The 21,875-nt window shown below is 44.3% G+C and overlaps 2 protein-coding genes across 5 annotated transcripts in view; one reads left to right on the top strand and one right to left on the bottom strand.

Moving 5' to 3' along the window:
* plxnb1b (plexin b1b) overlaps positions 1-5,967 on the bottom strand; it is a 74,192-nt gene extending 68,225 nt beyond the window's left edge. For 2 of the 4 annotated variants that reach the window (XM_047024985.1, XM_047024987.1), the window contains exon 1: positions 5,589-5,967. The gene's annotated coding sequence lies outside the window, so the exon portion shown is untranslated. The remainder of the gene's footprint in view (positions 1-5,588) is intronic. The other 2 variants (XM_047024986.1, XM_047024989.1) reach the window with 1 other exon arrangement.
* Positions 5,968-17,397: 11,430 nt separating this feature from the next.
* Positions 17,398-21,374, top strand: ube2v1 (ubiquitin-conjugating enzyme E2 variant 1). Its single transcript, XM_047025992.1, has 4 exons — positions 17,398-17,472; positions 18,815-18,963; positions 19,271-19,396; positions 19,784-21,374. The coding sequence occupies exons 1-4, from the start codon at positions 17,451-17,453 to the stop codon at positions 19,928-19,930; spliced, it is 444 nt and encodes a 147-aa protein (XP_046881948.1). The 5' UTR covers positions 17,398-17,450; the 3' UTR covers positions 19,931-21,374.
* The last annotated feature ends 501 nt before the right edge of the window (positions 21,375-21,875 follow it).

Genomic DNA, 21,875 nt, shown 5'->3' with positions numbered 1-21,875 from the left:
CTTAACCCCTACAGAGGCCGAATGATACAGCAAACAATACAACTCTAAAAGCTACTATAAATGCGTTTAAATAAAAGTAAACGTACATGTTATAAACACAGATAAAACAATGGGGGGGGGGGGGGGGGCGGGCTGCCAGCACATGAGACCAGCCAGCTTTGTTCTGAAAAGGATTTACCACAGGTGACCTGACCTATTGATTCCTAATGCTCCACCTCCTAGGAAGCAGAGAGGCAGGTAGAGGAGGTTGGAGTGGAAGGGAATTGTCCACAGCCAGCAATGAATAACTATAGAACAACAACAAACAAGAACATGCCAAAAAGCTATAAGTCAGACACTTCAAATAGGTAGAAAACTTCAAAGCCCCTCAACTCGCCCCCCCCCCACACTTTCTGCCCTAATTTTGCTGAACACTCCCTCTCCGCCACACCCACTCACCTGTCCCACAGCGGAGAAGTGCTAACCGCAAGTCAACACCAGCTGTACTTCACCAGACAGACAGACAGACAGACAGACAGGCAGGCAGAAATGTGGACAGGTAAAGGTAGACAGGTAGGCGGATGGACAGCCAGACAATACACATCCCGCTGTTCCCTTCCCACCCTACCCCTCCCCCCTCTTGTCCTCCACCCTCATGTTCCCTCCTCTCTGACACCACCCTCCCCCCTCCCTCTCTGCCTTCCCCTCCCCCCAACCACCTCCCCACCAACCCCCTCCCCACCAATCCCCTCCCCCTGCATGGGTCCCTCCCCATTTGTCGCCTGGCCCTTTCAACCTCAACTGACAACAAAAGACACAAAGCAGATAGTGGTGCTTTCCCTCTCTGCTACCCTGCTGAGGGAGAGAGACACGCACATACAGAGACACAGACTTTCAGATGAGTATTAAAGATGGCAAAGGCCCAGCTCACCCCAGACACACACACAAGCTCAGACCCATTACCGACGACACACAAACTTTTACAACATGCCAAAACAATCCAGCACATCCATATTAAGTAGGCATGAGATGAGGGAAACCCTAACCTTGAAGAAGTCTAATGCAAGGGGTGTGCCTTGGTATAACAGCAGTACAATAACATGCACACACAATATCTCATTTTCAGAGCGGTGTGTGTATGTGTGTGTGGCCAGCTCTCCCCCCCCCCCCATCACCTGCCCGTAGGTAGGGGCCCATCTTCTCCTATTCAACCTGGCTTTGACAAAGACCCTCTCAGCCATGTCATTTTATCTCTGTCATTCTGTCCGTCCTTTTCTCTCTGGGCCCTTCAGCTTGCAGGTGAAAAGCAGACATATAGACAGAGCAGAGGTTTGGGTCAGGGAGAGAAAGAGAGAAGTTTGTGTGTGTGTGTGGGGGGGGGGGGGTTGAAGAGATACACAGTGAAACTACTTTTGGAGAGAGGTTTAACAAGTCAAAGAATTACATGGAAAGTCAGAAGAGTTAGGAGTTAGAGGAAGCAGGAGAGAGCAAGTGGGATGGACCCCCCCACCCCCCCACCCACACACATAGATGATGTTTATAGGAGAGGGTATAGCTCAGTAGTTTGAGCATTTTACTGCAGATCAAGGGATAGCAGGTTCAAATGCCCCCTGCTGTACATCGCTTTGACTGTCAAATGTTATGTTAATTCCACCTTCTGCTAGCCCAGGAACACCCAGGAACCACTTTGCACTATAATGCTATGCTCCAGTGACATCGGAAGTAAGAACTCGAAACGCACCCGAGTAAATCCAAGTTGATCGCGTTTCAGAAAGTCCGAAAACTAAATTGCTGGCCTCAGGAAAACTTGCCCTTACTTGTTGTCAACACTAGCCGAAATAACTATTGTTAATCAATACCCGTTGATCAAATGCAGCATGTCCACCGACAGCAGTAAGACAGTACTGACAGTACTGTGTGTACAACAATTTGAATGAGACTCAAATATACAGAATTTCTCAAATATACAGTATATACTACAACTTCCATACTGTCGATACAAGGTGCTGCCATCTTGGATTACAAAGTCGGAGGTAGTGGCGTTCCTCCGACCTTCAGAGTTGGAATTCCAACTTGAGAGGGCGTTCCAGTTGAACCTTGGACTTGGAACTCAGAAATTCCTGATCTCCGAGTACCACTGGATAACACAATTACAACATAACTCCTCAGGACATTATGCATACACCTAATCAAATTGGTTAAAGCAATGTGATAGTCAGACATTTCACCACATACAAGATCTTGCAATATGTCAACCTACAGCCATGATCTGTAGTAGTGTGATGCAGACATCGAAACATACAAGTTCTTCATTTGCATCCTCTTTGGGCACTTCAGGGCTGCTTCAAAGGAATTCCAATACTGCACTGTGTCTACTTAACACCGCATGGAGCTGGATCTAATGCCTCATTTGAATAGTGAACAGGCTTTCACTCCTAATTGAACCCTATGAGGGTGTTATCAGTAGGCATGTTACTGGGAAAAAAGACGAGTCAGACATTTTTCTACCCAAATTCTGGGCTCATTTGAATCAAGGACACGTCTAAACTCGGCCTGTTGGATAATGGTGTGCCTGCAGACTCTAGGGGGTTCATATTCCATCTTGAGAGGCAATGCGCGACAAACACACGATAGAATATCCATACATCGGTGTGCACGGAGCCAGCTAAGCTCCAAGGCCAATGACCATGAGTTATCATATGAATAACAGACCCTTAGGGTTCTGTGCCACATCTTTTAAGAGTAGGATCCAAAAAAACCTGTTCCATTCAGAAATTGCTGTTTTAAAGAAATACCTCACATAAACAATGAAAACCATTTAGCCTTTGCTAAAGGCTCTGTAACAAATCATAATTACTCGGTTTACGATGCATTTATGCTTGATAAAAGTCTGGCTGGTACCGCATCTCTGCATTCTCTACAAAAACATTCTCCCTAATCTTAAATTAAATACTGTGGACAATCACCAACTTCATTTACGAACACCGAATGACTTCTTCTTTAAGAAACAGTTATGAGAGGGGAGATGTTTCATTTGACTTGTGCATTTTAGCCGGCGCTTCCTCCTATATCACATAGCACTTTGCTGGAACATGGCAGTCCAGACACCGAGAGGCATGAGACACTGTTAATCAACACAACGCCCAATGATCTACTGCCATCGCCTACCCTTGGTAGTTTATCAAACCTTCCGCCCCGCTCCGTCCTTGACATCTCACCACCTGTTAATTACCGTACTGTGGCGATAAACGGCACAGCAGATGCCAAACAAGACGATTCACACCGGCAGACCACGTCCGCCCCGGCTCACTGCCCTACATGACTGGTTTATTGATGGACAGGGACTAGTGTTGAGGACATTTGGCGGGAGAGAGGAAACTGATGAATGTATTTGATGCTACACTGTCCGACAAGGAGAACATGCACAGACAAGCCCCTCCCCCCTCCCCCTCTAGCCCTTTGACCTCGACTGTTACAGTGTTTAAGGTGTCACCCTGCACCATTTATTGGGGAACAAGACTGCACTAGCGCCTGGTCTCTGGAATACACTTTTTTACAGTCTTAGTCTGTAAAGAATAAATGTTTGTGAATTTCCATCGGAATTAATCTCATGCGCAATTCACCACATTTGGATTTGGACACCACAGGGATTGAGGAAAGGTTGTTAATCATATGTTGTTATCTGATAACTGCACATTTTACACATAGGTCATTACAGGTCAAAGGTCAAAACAGAGCACACATAATGCTAACATTCATTCATAAGGTCATGGGGTCATTTTACCAGTCATGACTCCTCCGTTTTTTTGGTGTTTGACTTTGTCCAGGTGGAGAGTGCAAAACCATGCCACCCTCTATATTTTTTCCTACAAGACTGACACATATGTATTTTACCCTAATTGACTGCTTTCTTTGTAACTTTTACAGACTCTTTAAACGACTGTTCTAATTAGCCACATTTATAATCCTACATTGACTTCACTCATGCAGTTGTTGCTGTGGTTTGACTTTAGGCAACAGTGAGTTTGGTCATTTTGGGGCCTATTTATGCATGACCAATATTCAGTGGCAGTTTTCTTTTAGGAAGAAAATACAATTAATTGGATTTTCCCTCCCCCAAGCACCAGAGGAAGTTCAGTCATTCATAAATCTGTACCCTTACCGTCTATAGCTCAGCATGCTAGTTGTCAAGTTTTTGCGGCAGTATTCCAAATGTTGACTTTGTGCCCATAAACCTAATAATTTCAAATTACATTTACAGTATTCTCAGACAAAACCGAGGGTTTCATAATACACAGCTCTCATTTGCTGGTTAAGTCGTGCAACATCAGACAAATGTGTCACTTAAATAGGAAAATATGTAGGATATAGGACAATGTGTAGGAAGACAAACCGTATAAAAAAGGGAAAGACAATGTTGCTGCCAGTTGCAAAAATAATAAAGATGCATTGAACAAGCTGATGTCGAGGAATGGCCTAGTTATTTGACTGGAGCGCCAAATACAAGCCTGTCTAGTGGAAAATCAACATGGGGGGGGGGGGGGGGGGGTCCATGATTCCTGAGCTTATGATAAGCTGTAATTTCAGTTATAAGGCTACAGTATGAGCTTGAGAAGAACAGATGGCTACAGTTTGAGGAATGACTACTCTGTGAAGAAGGGCTGAAAATTGCTAAAGGTCTCTTGCTCTAAATATTTATAAAATAAATGGAACTAAATCATACTGAACTTGAACCTACATTCTTAAGCTTGTTTGGTAAGCTAATATTTCATTTCCACACACAAAACGGCACATCTCTTTAAAATTACTGTTCCTTTGCGTGGATTTAAATGGTTAAACTAGAATACAGGAATTTATACCTTCTACCCATGATGCTGTTCTCTGTGCCAGTTTAGAGTCTAACATCTATTATAAAGTGTAGCCACAATGACTCATGCAGAACTCTTGATCCCATGCTGCAACAACTACCAATCAAAATACACGTGAAACTCCTGGAGGCACGACGCATACAAGGCATAATCCAAATGGACTGTAAAAACAGAACAGTCAGTCCTAATCCAATGACCTCTGCCTGTTGCGGTTCATTGAACTACTGCTCTGGAGAAAATGAGTTTTCCTAAATAACTAAAAAAGAACATATAACTTCTGGATAGCCATGCTTAAGGCTTCCATTCTCACTGACGTAATTTCGATATCGAATAACTATTTAATGAAAACGTGTTTGATTTAGAATGATTGTCTGCCCCAACAACTCTTTTCAATACCCTTGCTAACTGAGTTTACAGAGTAGGCCTATAGGCTATTTATCCCGAAAAATGCAACAATGTAACACTTTTCGACTGGTCAAATATTGTCACGAGTTAGAGGCAGTCTTAAAACGGCGACAGTTTAAACTTTGTAGGACTGTTGTAAGTATGTCGGACTTCGATTTACAGGCTTGTCTAAATAGCAACGATAAAAACGGCATTATGATGGTAAAAAGTAGGCTACTCGTAAAACTTTCCTTCACAAATAAATAATAAATGTTCTGTAACAGATAACCTAAGTGAGTTGCTGTAGTCGTCAGGTGCTATGAAGTTATCCAGGGTCCAAAAGCCCACTCCACTCACCTTTTTCGGTGTTACAGGACTAGCTGTTTTGTTCACTTCTTTTGATAAGAGGCAAGGCAATTCTTGAATGCCTAATACTTTGGCGGTGAGGAAGCTTATCCAATGTGTTTGCAACGGGTGCTTATAAATCCAAGCAAATCACAGCGCTTCCCAGAGGTTACAACAACACAAATTCCACAGTCGTTCAGAATTGAGTCAAATACCTTGTTTTCAGTTGTGCTCAGATGGTTTCACGCGCGTAGCCTACTTCTACAATCTTCTGTAAAAACGGACTGCAGACAGAGTCGCGCGCGGACGCTTGAACCGTTTTTTTCTTTCAAGTGCTTTATTTGCTTTCCACGATTACCACATGCACCCGGCGAATAGTCGCGAGAATGACTTGATTTTGGACCATATCACTTTGGAGTAGCAGTGCCAGCCCTCCATACACGTAAAAAGGGGCTTGGCTAAATTGGCTAAAGGGGATCTACTACAATGTCCCGGTGACTGGCGGACCCCTTCTGGCCAACTTCAGACTTGCGTATCTTGCGGGTGTTTAGTGGTCGTATTTTTCAAATGATAAGGATAAAAAGACAAATAAATTGGAATGTGACTGTCAATGTATTGCGAGTAAGTGGTGCGTTTCTTTGTAATGTAGGCTATGAGCAGTCCTCTATCTTGACTGAGGGCGTTGAGATATTCAGTTTAAATTACACCATAAACCCTCATTCAGTGACAGTATTGTAGGCTACTCAGTGCAATTATACATTCAATCAATCTCCACACATACTCAGTAACAGTCATTTCATTTAAATTATGTGTCCTTTTGTAAATATTTAGGGTGATATTATGTTCCTTCTTGATTTTAGGGTTTCACACAAAACTCCGACATTTGGAGACACATCTTCAGCATATCAGTAAACATGTATTTAGAACGATGATTCAATATAAGATTGTATTGAGTCTCCCCTCTTTTGAAAAAGAGAACCATTTGTCTCCCAACGTAAATCTGGCTGAAGTACATCTAAAACAGAATAATGAAGAGAAACATGCTAGCTGGGAGGTGACAGCAAATAAGAAAGGAAGGGGGGGGGGGGAGAGAAACATCTTGATCAAACAGATAACCAAAAATAACGAAGCTGAGCAGAGGAGAAAAGATGGAAAAGTGTGCGTGTGTGGGAGGGGGTCTACTATAGCTTCTGTGTCTGTCTCCCTGAGTGCGTGTGTGTGTGTCAGTAGTATTCATGGCAGTGTGACAGAAAGGTGCAGTGGAAGGAGAGAGCAGTGTGTGTGTGTGTGTGTGTGTGAATGAACGTGCCTGTCCGTCATGGTGGGGCTCGGGGAGTAGGGGGGTGCAACACTCTGCATTCATACCGCTGAAACACTGAGCCATTCATCCCAACTCTCCAAGACCCCTCCCTTGAATACCAACTCTGCCTTTCAGAGGGGAGAGGAGGCTGTGCAGACTGGGATGAGAGAGGGGACACAGAGTGGGACTGTGCGGGAGGAGTGGAGTTATTGGTCATGAGAGGGCCAAAGATCAGAGGGCCACTCTCCCTCCTTCCGTACTGTCGAGCTTCTGGGATAAGCTCCCCAGTCCACAGGTTCACACTGTGACTTGTGGGAACAAACCATAGCGAGATAGCAATGCTTGAAAAACAAGTGCAACCTTCAAAAACAAAACAAATCTACTGGCAATTTCCTAAGTACTGGTAAAAGTAGAGAACAGTACATTTTTCGTGAAAGAATGCTATATGTCCACAAATATGTGCACTGTTGAAGGTTGTAAAAAATTGTTTACACCCATTTTATTTCCCATTGAAGTTCAAAACAGTAATGGTTGGTTTTTAAACAATCTTCTATCCTGTTTGAAAGGTGCAGTATATACTGTAAATACAGAACTACTGTTCTCAAGGGCGTAGCCAGAACCATATTTTTGGGCAGATTTGTTTGACTTTTTTTACTTTACTTTGTGAGATATTTTAGTTTTTGGGCAGGCCTTAGAACAAATTGGGCAGGCCTATGCCTACCCAGGCCTACCCGTGGCTACGCCCCTGACTGTTTTGTTTTGAATGGTGGACCGAGTGCATCTGTCTGCATAGAGGTTATGAAGACATAATACACCAAAGCAAATGTGTTATGATGCACTAAATTCTTTCTCCATAATCTCGATTTGTTGAGTCTGGTTCACAGAATATTTGATGAATGTTCCTTCATCCTATTATTTGGGGGCAGGGGAGCCGTGACTCTGATGGATTCACTTTTCATTTGTTTCGTTTGATTGACATGTCTGTGTTGGGGATAATCTTCACTATTCTCCTGAAAGAATAACATGTGATTAGTACAATGCAAACCTAAGCGAAATAGAAGGCCACACCTTTGAGTGGTAAATTGTTTCCAGGCATGTTCAAAGTGTTTTACAGTTTTTCTCAATTTGATACATTTCTCTAAACTCAGGTGACTGCGCTCAAAACAGTTAACATAGTGATGTGAACACTTTGTAATAGTCCTAAACCGATGGTAAATGTATTTTCGTACAAATTGCAAATCACATATCACTGTCCACAAGATTCTCAAATGTTTTCACAGTATTTCATACAGCTAGCCAAAACTTTCATATATCAGGAAAAAACAACTACCGCTCTTTTTAATCGGTCACAACATGTGTGTATCATTTTCAATACACAACAAACGTCGTCGTCGTCATCTGCCGCTTGTCCGGGGATCGGGTCGCGGGGGCAGCGACCTAAGCAGGGAGGCCCAGACTTCCCTCCCCCCGGCCACTTCCGCCAGCTCTTCCTGGGGGACCCCAAGGCGTTCCCAGGCCAGCTGAGAGACATAGTCCCTCCAGCGTGTCCTGGGTCTTCCCCGGGGCCTCTTCCCAGTGGGACGTGCCCGGAACACCTCACCAGGGAGGCGTCCAGGAGGCATCCTAATCAGATGCCCGAGCCACCTCAGCTGGCTCCTCTCGACGCGGAGGAGCAGCGGTTCTACTCTGAGCCCCTCCCGGATGACCGAGCTTCTCACCCTATCTCTAAGGGAGAGCCCGGACACCCTACGGAGAAAGCTCATTTCGGCCGCTTGTATTCGCGATCTCGTTCTTTCGGTCACTACCCATAGTTCGTGACCATAGGTGAGGGTAGGAACGTAGATCGACTGGTAAATAGAGAGCTTCGCCTTTCGACTCAGCTCCTTCTTCACCACGACGGACCGATGCAGAGCCCGCATCACTGCGGACGCCGCACCGATCCGCCTGTCGACCTCGCGCTCCATTCTTCCCTCACTCGTGAACAAGACCCCGAGATACTTGAACTCCTCCGCTTGGTTCAGGATCTCCTCCCCGACCCGGAGATGGCACTCCACCCTTTTCCGGTCGATTACCATGGCCTCAGATTTGGAGGTGCTGATTCGCATCCCAGCCGCTTCACATTCGGTTGCGAACCGCTCCAGTGAGAGCTGAAGGTCACGGCCCGATGAAGCCAACAGGACCACATCATCCGCAAAAAGCAGCGACCCGATCCTGAGGTCACCAAACCGGACCCCCTCAACACCCTGGCTGCGCCTAGAAATTCTGTCCATATAGGTAATGAACAGAATCGGTGACATAGGGCAGCCCTGGCGGAGTCCAACCCTCACCGGAAACAAGTTCGACTTACTACCGGCAATGCGGACCAAACTCTGGCACCGGTCGTACAGGGACCGGACAGCCCCGATCAGGAAATCCGGTACCCCGTACTCTCGGAGCACCCCCCACATGAGCCCCCGAGGGACACGGTCGAACGCCTTTTCCAAATCCACAAAACATGTGTAGACTGGTTGGGCGAACTCCCATGTACCCTCCAGGACTCCGCGGAGGGTATAAAGCTGGTCCACTGTTCCACGGCCAGGACGAAAACCACATTGCTCCTCCTGAATCCGAGGTTCGACAATCCGACGGACCCTCCTCTCCAGGACCCCTGAATAGACTTTCCCAGGGAGGCTGAGGAGTGTGATCCCCCTAAAGTTGGAGCACACCCTCCGGTCCCCCTTTTTAAAGAGGGGAACCACCACCCCGGTCTGCCAGTCCAGAGGCACTGTCCCCGATGTCCACGCGATGTTGCAGAGTCGTGTCAACCAAGACAGCCCTACAACATCCAGAGCCTTAAGGAACTCCGGGCGGACCTCATCCACCCCAGGGGCCCTGCCACCGCGGAGCTTTTCAACCACCTCGGCGACCTCAGCCCCAGAGATAGAAGGGCCCCCCCCGATGTCCCCAGACTCTGCCTCCACGTCGGAAAGCGTGTTGGTGGAATTAAGGAGGTCTTCGAAGTATTCCTTCCACCGATCCAGGACGTCCCCCGTCGAGGTCAGCAGCGCACCATCCCCACCGTATACAGTGTTGACAGAGCACTGCTTCCCCCTCCTGAGCCGCCGGATGGTGGTCCAGAACCTTTTTGAAGCCGTTCGGAAGTCATTCTCCATGGCCTCGCCGAACTCCTCCCATGCCCGGGTTTTTGCCTCCGCGACCGCCAAAGCCGCGTTCCGCTTGGCCTGCCGGTACACATCAGCTGCCTCTGGAGTCCTACCAGCCAATAAAGTCCGATAGGCCTCCTTCTTCAGCTTGACGGCATCCCTCACCTCCGGAGTCCACCACCGGGTCCGAGGGTTACCGCCGCGACATGCACCGACCGCCCTGCGGCCGCAGCTCCGGTCAGCCGCTTCAACAATGGAGGCCCGGAACATGGCCCATTCGGACTCAATGTCCCCGGCCCCCCCCGAGACATGATCGAAGCTCTCCCGGAGGTGGGAGTTGAAGCTCCTTCTGACAGAGGGTTCCGCCAGACGTTCCCAGCAGACCCTCACATTACGTTTGGGCCTGCCAGGCCTGACCGGCGTCCTCCCCCACCATCGAAGCCAACTCACCACCAGGTGGTGATCAGTTGACAGCTCCGCCCCTCTCCTCACCCGAGTGTCCAAGACATGCGGCCCCAAGTCCGATGACACGACTACAAAGTTGATCATCGAACTGAGACCTCGGGTGTCCTGGTGCCAGGTGCACATATGGACACCCTTATGCTTGAACATGGTGTTCGTTATGGACAAACCGTGTCTAGCACAGAAGTCCAACAACAAAACACCACTCGGGTTCAGATCGGGGGGGCCGTTCCTCCCAATCACGCCCCTCCAGGTCTCACTGTCATTGCCCACATGAGCATTGAAGTCCCCCAGGAGGACGAGGGAATCCCCAGGAGGAGCGCTTTCCAGCACCCCCCCCAGAGACTCCAAAAAGGGTGGGTACTCTGAGCTGCCGTTTGGTGCATAAGCACAAACGACAGTGAGGACCCGTCCCCCCACCCGAAGGCGGAGGGAGGCTACCCTCTCGTCCACCGGGGTGAACCCCAATGTACAGGCGCCGAACCGAGGGGAAACCAGTATTCCCACCCCAGCTCGACGCCTCTCACCAAGGGCAACTCCAGAGTGGAAGAGAGTCCAGCCCCTCTCAAGGAGACTGGTTCCGGAGCCCACGCTGTGCGTCGAGGCGAGGCCGACTATATCTAGCCGGAAACTCTCTACCTCGCGCACCAGCTCAGGCTCCTTTCCCGCCAGCGAGGTGACGTTCCACGTCCCTAAAGCTAACTTTTGCAGCCGAGGATCGGACCGCCAAGGCCCCCGCCTTCGGCCGCCGCCCGTCTCACACTGCACCCGACCCCCATGACCCCTCCTGCGGATGGTGAGCCCACTGGAAGAGGGTCCCACGTTGTCTCTTCGGGCTGTGCCCGACCGGGCCCCATGGGAAAAGGCCCGGCCACCAGGCGCTCGCCATCGAGCCCCACCCCCGGGCCTGGCTCCAGGGGGGGGCCCCGGTGACCCGCTTCCGGGCAGGGGCAACTGAGAACCATTGTTGTATTTCTTCATGGTTGGTTTTTTGAGCCACTCTTTGTCTGGTCTTTCACCTGGAACCTGTTTGCCTTGGGTGACCCTACCAGGGGCATGAAGCCCCCGACAACATAGCTTCCAGGATCACTAGGACACGCAAACCCCTCCACCGCGGTAAGGTGGTGACTCAAGGAGGGGTACACAACAAACGAAACTCTGTAATTCGTTAAATTCTCAGTTGCACATGGTATGTTTTCAATTTGCCCCAAATGTACATCTGATGAGTTAGTAATACACACAACACAAGAAACGCACATGTCCTAATTGTTTACACAATGGTCTTATAGTAATTACAACAACTGTAAAAGGGGAAAAGAAAACAACAAAGATGAAGAATGAGAAGGGGGAAAAGTGTGTAGAATAATATGGTATGGAAGTGTTTCAAATGAAACTAGAGAGGGCACAATTTCTGGGTAAATTGAAGGGTGCGCTTGCTTGCGTCGGTTGCAGGTGGGTCCAGTTTTTCCCTTCGGTTAAACGCTTAAAAAGACATCAGAAATCACTAATATTCGTAGGTTAAAGAGAAGACACATAGGCCTATGCAGTGACGTCTCAAGGACTTGACGTCACTGGATTCCTTAGATCTCTTGATACAGTCGTCATACAATGAACTGAACAGCAGATGTCCCTATCAATCAATCAACTTTTATTTAGAATCAGAAAGGGATTTATTCGCCACGAAAGTTTGCACAGACAAGGAATTCGCTTTGGCAGGAAGGTGCATACATTAAACATATAGGAATCTTACATTTAAATATGTGGTTTAACTATACTAAGGGTACATAAACTAGCAATACTAAGTGGAATTAGAATTAAAAATAAAATATACAATAAAATAAAATATAAGTTGCCGTAATTTAAATTATAAAAATACAAATATTACAAAAGATACAAATGGTACAGATACAGTTTTGTAATGTAGTGCAAAATGCTAAGTGTTTTAAGACATGAAGTCATTAAAGTCAATGTGAACTCTTGGCCTTGTTGAGGAGGCCAACAGCGGAAGGGAAGAAACTGTTTGTGTGGCGTGAGGTTTTGGTCCTGATGGACCGCAGCCTTCTGCCGGAGGGGAGTGACTGAAACAGGGAGTGTCTGGGGTGGGAGGAGTCGGCCACAATCTTCCTCGCTCGCCTCAGGGTCCTCGAGGTGTGCAGGTCCTCGAGGGAAAGCAGATTGCAGCCAATCACATTCTCCGCTGTGTGGATGATGCAATGCAGCCTGTTCTTGTCCTTGGCAGTGGCAGCAGCATACCAGATGGTGATGGAGGAGGTGAGGATGGTCTCAATGATGGCTGTGTAGAAGTGCACCATCATTGTCTTTGGCAGGTTGAAGAAATTAAACCTGCCAAAGACAAAGGTACAAAGTACACCACGGCACGATACAATACTCGCTCTGCAACAGCGCATCTATGCACGTTGTATCCGTGCGTCGTTGCTAACGTGTGCTGACGTTTGCATTGAGTTCCCTTTGTTGACACATGTAACTTTATACAAATGTAACAAACTTTTTTTGTGGGGGGGGAATCATTGTTATACAACTAAACTCCTCATTAAAGGACTTGTATTTTTATTAATTAATTTGTTTATCTACAGCTGAATTTGTTATCAAATCAACAGAAAACACATCAAAACTAGTTTTGATGTTAGTATTCATTTTTAATAAATGTAATACTAACTACTTATTAACCGAACGGTCGAGGTTAGTAAGTTGTTTATTATGTGGCATTTTCAGCTCTTTTTAATTTGTAAATGAAAGTAAAGGCTTGGCTAGTTGTAGCGTTCTGAAGTCTTCCCACAGTGTGTTTCAGGTGATGCCTAGCAACCAATTACTTTTGATAGACAGCGGACAACACGGTTCTACTAAAATGGCTTTAATTCCACGACTCCAGTAACATCTCTTTTAGAAAGTTAACAATTTCTTTGTCGCCGTTGATGTCTTCAGTATCGTCTGGATAGTAAAACTCAGCTGACTCCTCAATATCGCTCATTTTGAAGATGACGTCAGAGGTGGGCAATAATAATCTGTATCAGACCGCATACCGGCGATGAGGTCAATACGCGGCTGGCATGACTACCCATTAGCCAATCAGAGCGCTTGTACTGTTGTTGCCATATAATAATAGAATAACTTGCAGTGCTTCATTATGCAGAATTGTTTTGTGTTTGGTCATTGAAAAGGTCACATAGAAGAAAAACTATGTCTCATCATAGGCAGGGAGTGGACATATTTGTAAAAAATCTGAAGGTTTTGGTTTGGTGTTATGCAACATTTTAGATATTTATTTTTCCTCTTTTATACACAGTATCCATATTAATGAAAGCTGCTTTGCCAGAGCCAGTCTGGAATAGTATCATTATTGTGGAACCTGGGGATAACGTCACTCTGAACTGCTCCACATCACATAAGCAGGTTCTTCAAACGAAATGAGACACAACAAAAATTCCAAAATATATCCAATATTTTCTCAATTTCATTCAGTATAATATTTACGTATTTGAAAATCCAAAGTGTGAACAAATCTGTTCTCGGGTTATATTTCTGCATCATAAACTAATCTGGAATATGGCAGATTGGGTCTAGCTACAACCTTCAGTTTTGAATTGGAGATGTTGGGACTGCTGGAAATATTGGAAGCACTTTTTCTGTTCACTGGTGGAGGACAGTGGCTCTTGGTGGAATTGGGGTAACTGTTCTCTCCTCAGTCTTCATCTTCCTCTGGCTGGTCTACAAAGGAAAAGGTGAGTTTTTTGTTTCACAAATTTCTCAGCGTTAATAAGATATTTTATGGAGCCATACCATTATTTTATTTTTTAAACCAAACACACATCAGTGAATTTTATTGTGTTTGATGAGGATATTGCAGTGATGGTGACTTTTTGTTTTTTTTGCTAAATGAAACTTTATATTCAAAACAATGTTATTTGTTCTCAAAATATATTTTGTTTTCAAATGAAACACACAAACCATCATAGGAATAGACATTTATAAGAACCAGTTGAACACTGATGTGCTCAATGTAAAACACTATGATGAATGGAAAACACTTCTTCTCCATTCATCACAATGACTAAGGCCTTTTTTTTTCAGTGTTACACTGACTACAGCCAGTACATACATAAGTGTGTAGTCAAATATTTGAGAATTTTTTTTTTATATACTCAGAACACACATATACACGGTAACAAATATATTTAATTTTTCCCACAAAAACAATGTATACACAATGTATACAGTGTACATACCAACCAACACCAAGTCAACCATACAGTGGTCTACATACAAAACAGCAGAATAATTTACTGTATAAAGTTACAATAATAAAAATTAAAAACCTATGCTGCATCCTCTCTTCTGTTTCGGTCTGGCCACAGCATCTCATCCACATCTCAAGCGATGTGAGGTTCGTCTTTTTGTGAGGTTGAATCCAACCTCGTCAATGAAGATGAACTGGTGCCACACTGCAGCCACTTCTAGCTCAAGGACTGTCTGAAACACACATGACAATATCAGAAATAGACATGGAGTGGTCACTATTGTGAAGCACAATCATTATGATTACAATACTGAAATATGTATAATATATACAGTGTTGAGAGTATGCATCAATTATGGGACTCACTTGCACATAGTTATATCGCAATTTTTTGACTCCTTCTGAATTGCATTCAAATGGACCCTGTAGACCTGCTTCATCCTCAGATGTATTTCTGCACAAGACATGGTCCCGTGTTGATAAGCTTACCCTATCAACATTTTAAAATATCTAATCGTTTTCTATTTTTCTTTGTATTTTCCATAATCTTATGGCTTTATTTTCTAGGTCCATGTTCATGATTTCAGTTTCCTGTTCAGGAAACAGAAGACGTTCCCGACCACCTTTTGTCAGTAATCTTTCTGTTCCGCCCCCCAAAAAATAATACTGTAAATACTGTGTAGGAATACATTTCCCAAATACTTGAAACATACTTTATTTTTACATTCCTACAAAACAGTCCACAGGCAATACTGTACTACTGTACTCATTGAGTACTGTATTGATATGCAGTACTGCAATTTTGTAGTGAGAGTAGATTTCTTACCTATTGTCATTTTGAGAAGTCCGGACGATGGATGCTACAGTGTACCTGCTCAAATGTTGCTGTACTCTTTGCCCAGCCTCCCTCATTGTTAGACCATGGTTGACCACATGGTTAACCAAAGTGGCTCGGATCTCACCAGAGATTATGGTCCTTGGCCTTCCTCGTCCTCGTCCTCCCCGTCCTCCTCCTCTTACTCTGACTCTTCAGGCGCTCACCTGTTGCCCTTTTATGCTAAAGCTCTGATTGCTATTTGTAAAAGTGTGTGACAGGTGTTTGCCCATGCGATGAGTCAGTGTGCATATTTGAATGGCAGTGCGTTCCTTGTGAAAACAATAGATTTCCGTCATGAAAATTGTGCCAAATGCAGAGAATTGTGTGTAGTGTTTTGAAAAAGTGTGTTTTAGAACTGCAATTTGAGGAAGCAGGAATTGTGCTTGTAGTTTAGCAGAATTGGTGCAGGGGTTTGGTGCATGAGTTATGTTGTGGTCATTGTGTCTCAAGTACCAGTATTTGTGTGTAAACAATTGAGACAAACTAACAATTCATAGACACGTTATATTGGTTCATGAAAACCTTTTATAATAGTGTTTTCTATTCCTTCCAGCAGTGTGCAAAGGGTATTCAGAAGGTTGATTTTATTTAAGGACTTTGTGTGTATTCTGAATGCAAAGTTTGGTTTCTACAACAGATATTATGGTTTTGACTACAATGTTTGATTTTGGGTCAAAAGTCAAGGGTTTGGCCAAAACAGTGTAGTATGAAGATGTGTGTTTAGAGTTTGGAGAAAACACTGTACACATTCAAGAAATGTGCAATTGAGAAAAATTGTAATTTAGAGCCTTCTTTGGGCTTACTGTGTACACGTGTTGAATATACATACATCCAATGCATTATTTCTTGCTGCAATTACAGTATACCTATATTGATTGTAGACCTACTAAACTGTGATTACTGTGCTATACTTTTTTTTATAGCAAAATGCGTTTACTTCAACAAAAAAGGATTTATGTGATCTGAAAGAATTGAGAACGTTAAATGGTTTTAAGGCAATTGTTTGATTTTGCCAAAAGAGTCAGGGGTTATGTGAGTGTAGTAAGATTTGTTTTTGCGTTTAATGTTTTGAGAAAATTGGTGAACGTTTCAAGAAAGCGTAAAAAATGTAATCCACTCAGCAACATTGAGCATCTGCATGGCGTGAATTATCCACTAGATGGAGCATGTGTTTTGCAAAAGAGAACTCGCGACTGTGGCCATTGCATCTTGTGAAGCCAATGAGGAAGAGACAGACCAATTGGAGCATTGCTCACATGGAATTAAGTTTAAAAAATAATCATAAAAGAAAATCACTGAATAATACAGGCTAGCAGTGATGGGTATTTTAGCTGCAGTCCTTGGGTATTTTAGCTGCAGTATTGGGGCTTAAGTATACAACTAAGTGTAATTCAGTATACCACACATTAACTTTCATACAGTTGTCCATCGATCATGGCATATTACAATATGTTGGAGTGCTCGTTGCTTTTTCCCCTCAATGTATATTTTAGTTCGTTTTAAAGCTAGTAGCAAAGGTGTTTGGGGAATTGTAATTGAATACAAGTGTCCATTTTCTTACTTGCCAATAATGCCCCATTGCCCATAGCTGTGACAAATGTATCGTGACTTTGCGTAAGGTCTTTCTTTAAAGCAACTCAATGTTATTGATATAAGGAGTTGTATGCTGTCCGCCAGTGCACCCTAAACATATTATATAACTTTTCATGATTTCATGTTTATGAATGAAGATATCAGAGTATTAACCTACAGCGAAAGTACGAAAGTCTATATTTTCTAGCACCTTCAATTGACGTACGTACAGCAACGTGCGCGTTCCCGCGTATCAGAGACAAAGATGGCGGCCGCCGCCGGATCAGGTAATACGAATTCATAGTCGCACATATATGATATTGAGGTCAGTTTTTTGCAGTATATCCTTTCATTAAAATGAATATCAATGTAATGTAACATGTCACACTTGTATATTATAGTTTATATATTTCGACTAGTTCGAGATTATTCATACGACGGCAGTTCTAGCTAGCTAGCAAACCGTTAGCCAAACTGGCTGTAATGTTACTCTACCGGGTAGCTATATATTGCAGCAGTCGACTCGCCCTCTTCGTAGCCTGGTGCACATGATGAAACATTAGCCAGAACGCTAGCCAACGAGTTCGATTAATATCTCCAAGAAGTCTTTGCTCATTGGATATTATTTGGTGAATAATGTGGCGCCTATTACTTGGACAAGCAAACCAAGTCACAAGAGTTAGCGAGGCTAGATTGCGCGATTAGCTGCGAGGTTAGATTGCGCGATTAGCTGCGAGGTTTTCAGCATGCTAGCTGGTTGTGGTACTGATAGCTTTTTCTAGTGCAGAGTCATGTCTCTCTGCAGAGCTAGCTTGCCAGCTAACTAACTACGCCAAACAAGACAGGGAACTCCGTGGCACTTATTCAGATTGAAATAGCAGTACCTCAAAGTCGCAGAGCGCGTGGCAACTGTTGTATGGTCAAATATGAGGAATATGCTTTCAAAATAAAATCGCCGTGGTCTTACTGGCTAAAAATATTAAGCGTTTTTCTAGCAAACTGGCTAATATTTTCTTTCAGCCCAAGCTAAAGTAACGCCCCTAACTTTAGGTTAAAGCCATCTAGTACGTCGCCAGCTAACAAGAATGTCGTGTGTGAACACCAAAAAACACAATTGAGTACAATAATACAATCATTTACGTAACATGGCTACGTTCTCAATTTACTTTAACAAGTAATGTTAGCTAACAGAGTTGATGAGACCTCCCTTACATAAACTCCAAAACTACATAAAATACGTTTAGCTGAGTTGTGTGAATATTTAGCTAAAGGTCATCTAGATTTAAATCATTTTTATGAAGTTTGTGACAACCTCGGAGTTCACTTATTGAACACCTCACGTTGTGCCATGAAATCTCATAGTGGAGTCTACATGCAACATGAGAGCACTATGCTTTTTGTTTCAAATTTAAAACAAAGCACACAAAATGAACCCCGTCAGTAAACTAGATTATGAAGAAGTGTATGTAACAGTTGACTTAGTAGAGTTGTCAATAAAAAAAAACGATTTAATAACTTAATCCAACCCAACAATACATATCATGGAACATCTTCAGATTACTGCTGGTGAATCTAGTTGAGGATAATGCTGTCCCACCCTCTTCTGCTTTGAAACCTCTCCCTAAACAGGCGTCAAAGTTCCCCGTAACTTTCGGTTGCTGGAGGAGCTGGAAGAGGGCCAGAAAGGTGTAGGAGATGGGACTGTGAGCTGGGGACTGGAGGATGATGATGACATGACACTGACCCGCTGGACTGGCATGATTATTGGGCCGCCCAGGGTGAGAGAGCATACTAGAACAATCATTTAACCACTGTCTCTTCATTAAGAGATATATTATTACAATTCTAAATGTGCTGTCTTAATTGTCTTTCAGCCTAGTTTTGCTTCACTAGCTTCCCTCCTTTGCCTCGCAGTCCATCCCTTGATTCTTCCCTCCACCATGTCTCTGTGTTTTGTAGTCCCCACCCCAGCATGCAAGATTCTTACAATACGGTTAATAATACAAGGTATACAAATAATAAGGCAGAATTGTCCCGCCTTAAAATATTGTTGCTGTTCAATGTCCCCCCCCCTCCCCATTCCAGACAATCTATGAGAACAGGATGTACAGTCTTAAGGTAGAATGTGGACCCAGGTATCCTGAGACTGCCCCTTTCGTCCGCTTCGTGACCAAGATCAATTTAAATGGCGTGCACAACTCCAATGGTGTCGTAAGTTCCTAATGCCATTACTTCTTATTCTCCGGGCAGGGTGGTGGGATCACTTCAATGTGTGGCAGTTCATATTTTCTCAACTCTGCCTGTTGCTGTTAAAGCTTCACTTGTGTAGAAGCTGCACGTAACGTAGGCTGTGGAGAGGAGTAAAGGAGGGTGTGTGTATTTAGTATGTGCCTAACCCTAACCAAGCCTCCGTTGGATCAGTCGTTCACTTTAGTGGTCTTAGACCAACTCCTAGACTTCAGTGTGTCACAGGTGCACACTTGAGCTCAGTAGTCACAGTGTTTGGGGATATATTTATTGTATATTTTTGGTCTTGGTATTTTTGCACGTGTACCCATGCCTTCTCCTTGGGGTAAGCGTGTACATACCTCCCACCAGGTGGACACGCGGGCGGTGGCAGCTCTGGCCAAGTGGCAGAACTCGTACAGTATCCGTGTGGTGCTGCAGGAGCTCAGACGGCTCATGATGTGCAAAGAGAACATGAAGCTGCCCCAGCCGCCCGAAGGCCAGGTCTACAGCAACTGAGCCTCCCCCCAGCAGCCTGCCTGTTCAACTCTGTTCTTCACTGTCCCTCCCTCCCGCCATCCACATGCACACACACATGCACACATGCGCGCACACACACAGAAATGCAAAGTACACTCAACGCTTCCTTTCAACTAGACCGACACACCACACAATTTATGTACATGGATTGAAAGCTTCCTCTGAAATACACGTATGTATATCTATATGTATATATATATACAGATACACATAAACACCGCAGCAGGTTGCCTCTATTATTTCCAAGACTCTTGGGAGAAAAAAAACAAAACCCCATTCTCACGTAACCCCCTCTTTGCCAGGCCCCCCTCCCACATAGTCTTTCTTAAACCATGCTCACTTTCTCTCTCTGGAGCGTTTCATTGAACAGAGAGATGGATGCTCGGGTGAACACCACCTCTCACCCCCCACCGCCTCAACACTCACCGTGCAGATCAGACATTATGATACAACTACAAACAAATACTGTACATCTTACTAATCTTGTTTTTTTTATTATCTTTGTGTTCTACATCCAGATTGTAAAATAACATAAATGATCTTATTGAGTGTACCTATCTTATGTGTGTGCTGGATTCTTCAACAAAGGGTGGCGGTGGCTGCATTTGACTCTATAATGTGTCGTAATGGGTGGGATTCAAGACAACCTGCTGCTTTGGAAAATTCTTGTTTGGCCCCTATTGGCCCCCCTATAGACAGACTTAAGAAATGTGCTCTTCGTCTTGTCACTGAAACTTAAGTGTGTAACCAAAATCAACCTAGTTATTGTGGGCCAGAAGTGTCTTGTTACCAAAATGTTAACAAATTGAGAAAAACTGTCCCTAAAACGCAGCTTTTTGGGAAACAAAAAAGAGGGGGAGTTGAGTGGGTCCATTTTACAAAGCTGCAGAGGTCTCAGACAAGTCATACGTTTTCCTCCCGTTTATGTGAATAACCGGGGTCTTTACTCAAGCACATGTACGGTACATCAGGTTAATTAACCAACATATATTCAACAGCAACACGTGTATCAGCAGGGCAGTCCCTCTATGTGCTCCACACGCCTGTTTTCTCTAACTTGTCCTCTGTGCCATATAGTTCATAGCAATTTATAATGATTTAATGAAGATTAAGTATAGGTGATAGGTGAGGAAAAAGTAATACAATTTTCTCTTAAAAAATAAGTACATGGGATTTCAGATGCTGAGCTTCAGTGCTTGGCCTCTTATTGGATTCACCACAGTCATGTTCCCTGAGAGTTTGGTGTGAGAAGTATATGGGAGGGTTCTCTATTTGAGATTGACTTGTGAACTCTGTTTCAGCCTCCTCAGTGAAAGCCCATGTAATGAAATGTATGGCTATAGATGTTTTATTTTATAACGGGTGTGAATCTAGTCTGGGTGACCTGTGCATGGTTTTATTTGAATTAAACATTACTTTTGCATGTGTTGGTGTCCTGATTGTTGAGACCTGTTTGTTCTCTACCAGAAAACTCCCATCCATCTTGCCAGCATCCAGTTGCCCTACACGTGGACCTCATAAGTGTACCTTATGTACCATAAATATAACTTGAGTATTTGTTTTGTTAGAAAACCAAACAATTTCTGAGGTCAACAGCTACAATTCACCCATTCCACTATGAACCTGAAGCCACGACACGTTTTGTACTAGGATAGTGTTCGACAACCTTAAAGAAACCATGCAAGAGAAACTGGCCTCTTTCAAAGAGAATTAGGCAAACAACAACAGAGTTGACTTGTTTATTAACCACACTACCAGGCAAGCAGGAAGTAAAGTCTACTCAGCATTCAGTATTTGTTCTTGTTCACCTTGCTGGATGGACGGCAACCTGCAGCCCATCTCTGGGATGCTTTGCAGTGCTTCCCGTTCGACAGCTGTTGCTTGTCTGGATGGTGTGACGGTCCACCACTGCGAGGATGGAGAC

This window comes from Hypomesus transpacificus, chromosome 9 (genome assembly GCF_021917145.1).
Source record: "Hypomesus transpacificus isolate Combined female chromosome 9, fHypTra1, whole genome shotgun sequence".
Classification (NCBI taxonomy): Eukaryota; Metazoa; Chordata; class Actinopteri; order Osmeriformes; family Osmeridae; genus Hypomesus; species Hypomesus transpacificus.
Note: the sequence above shows the minus strand (reverse complement) of the source record. Positions and strands in the feature narration are given on the sequence as shown.

What these genes read in the sequence shown, in the direction of transcription:
- ube2v1 (XM_047025992.1), top strand. Translation starts at nt 17,451, where the DNA reads ATGGCGGCCGCCGCCGGATCAG. An exon ending in GGCGGCCGCCGCCGGATCAG is followed by an intron (nt 17,473 to 18,814) that starts GTAATACGAATT and finishes CTCCCTAAACAG; the next exon opens with GCGTCAAAGTTCCCCGTAAC. An exon ending in TGATTATTGGGCCGCCCAGG is followed by an intron (nt 18,964 to 19,270) that starts GTGAGAGAGCAT and finishes TCCCCATTCCAG; the next exon opens with ACAATCTATGAGAACAGGAT.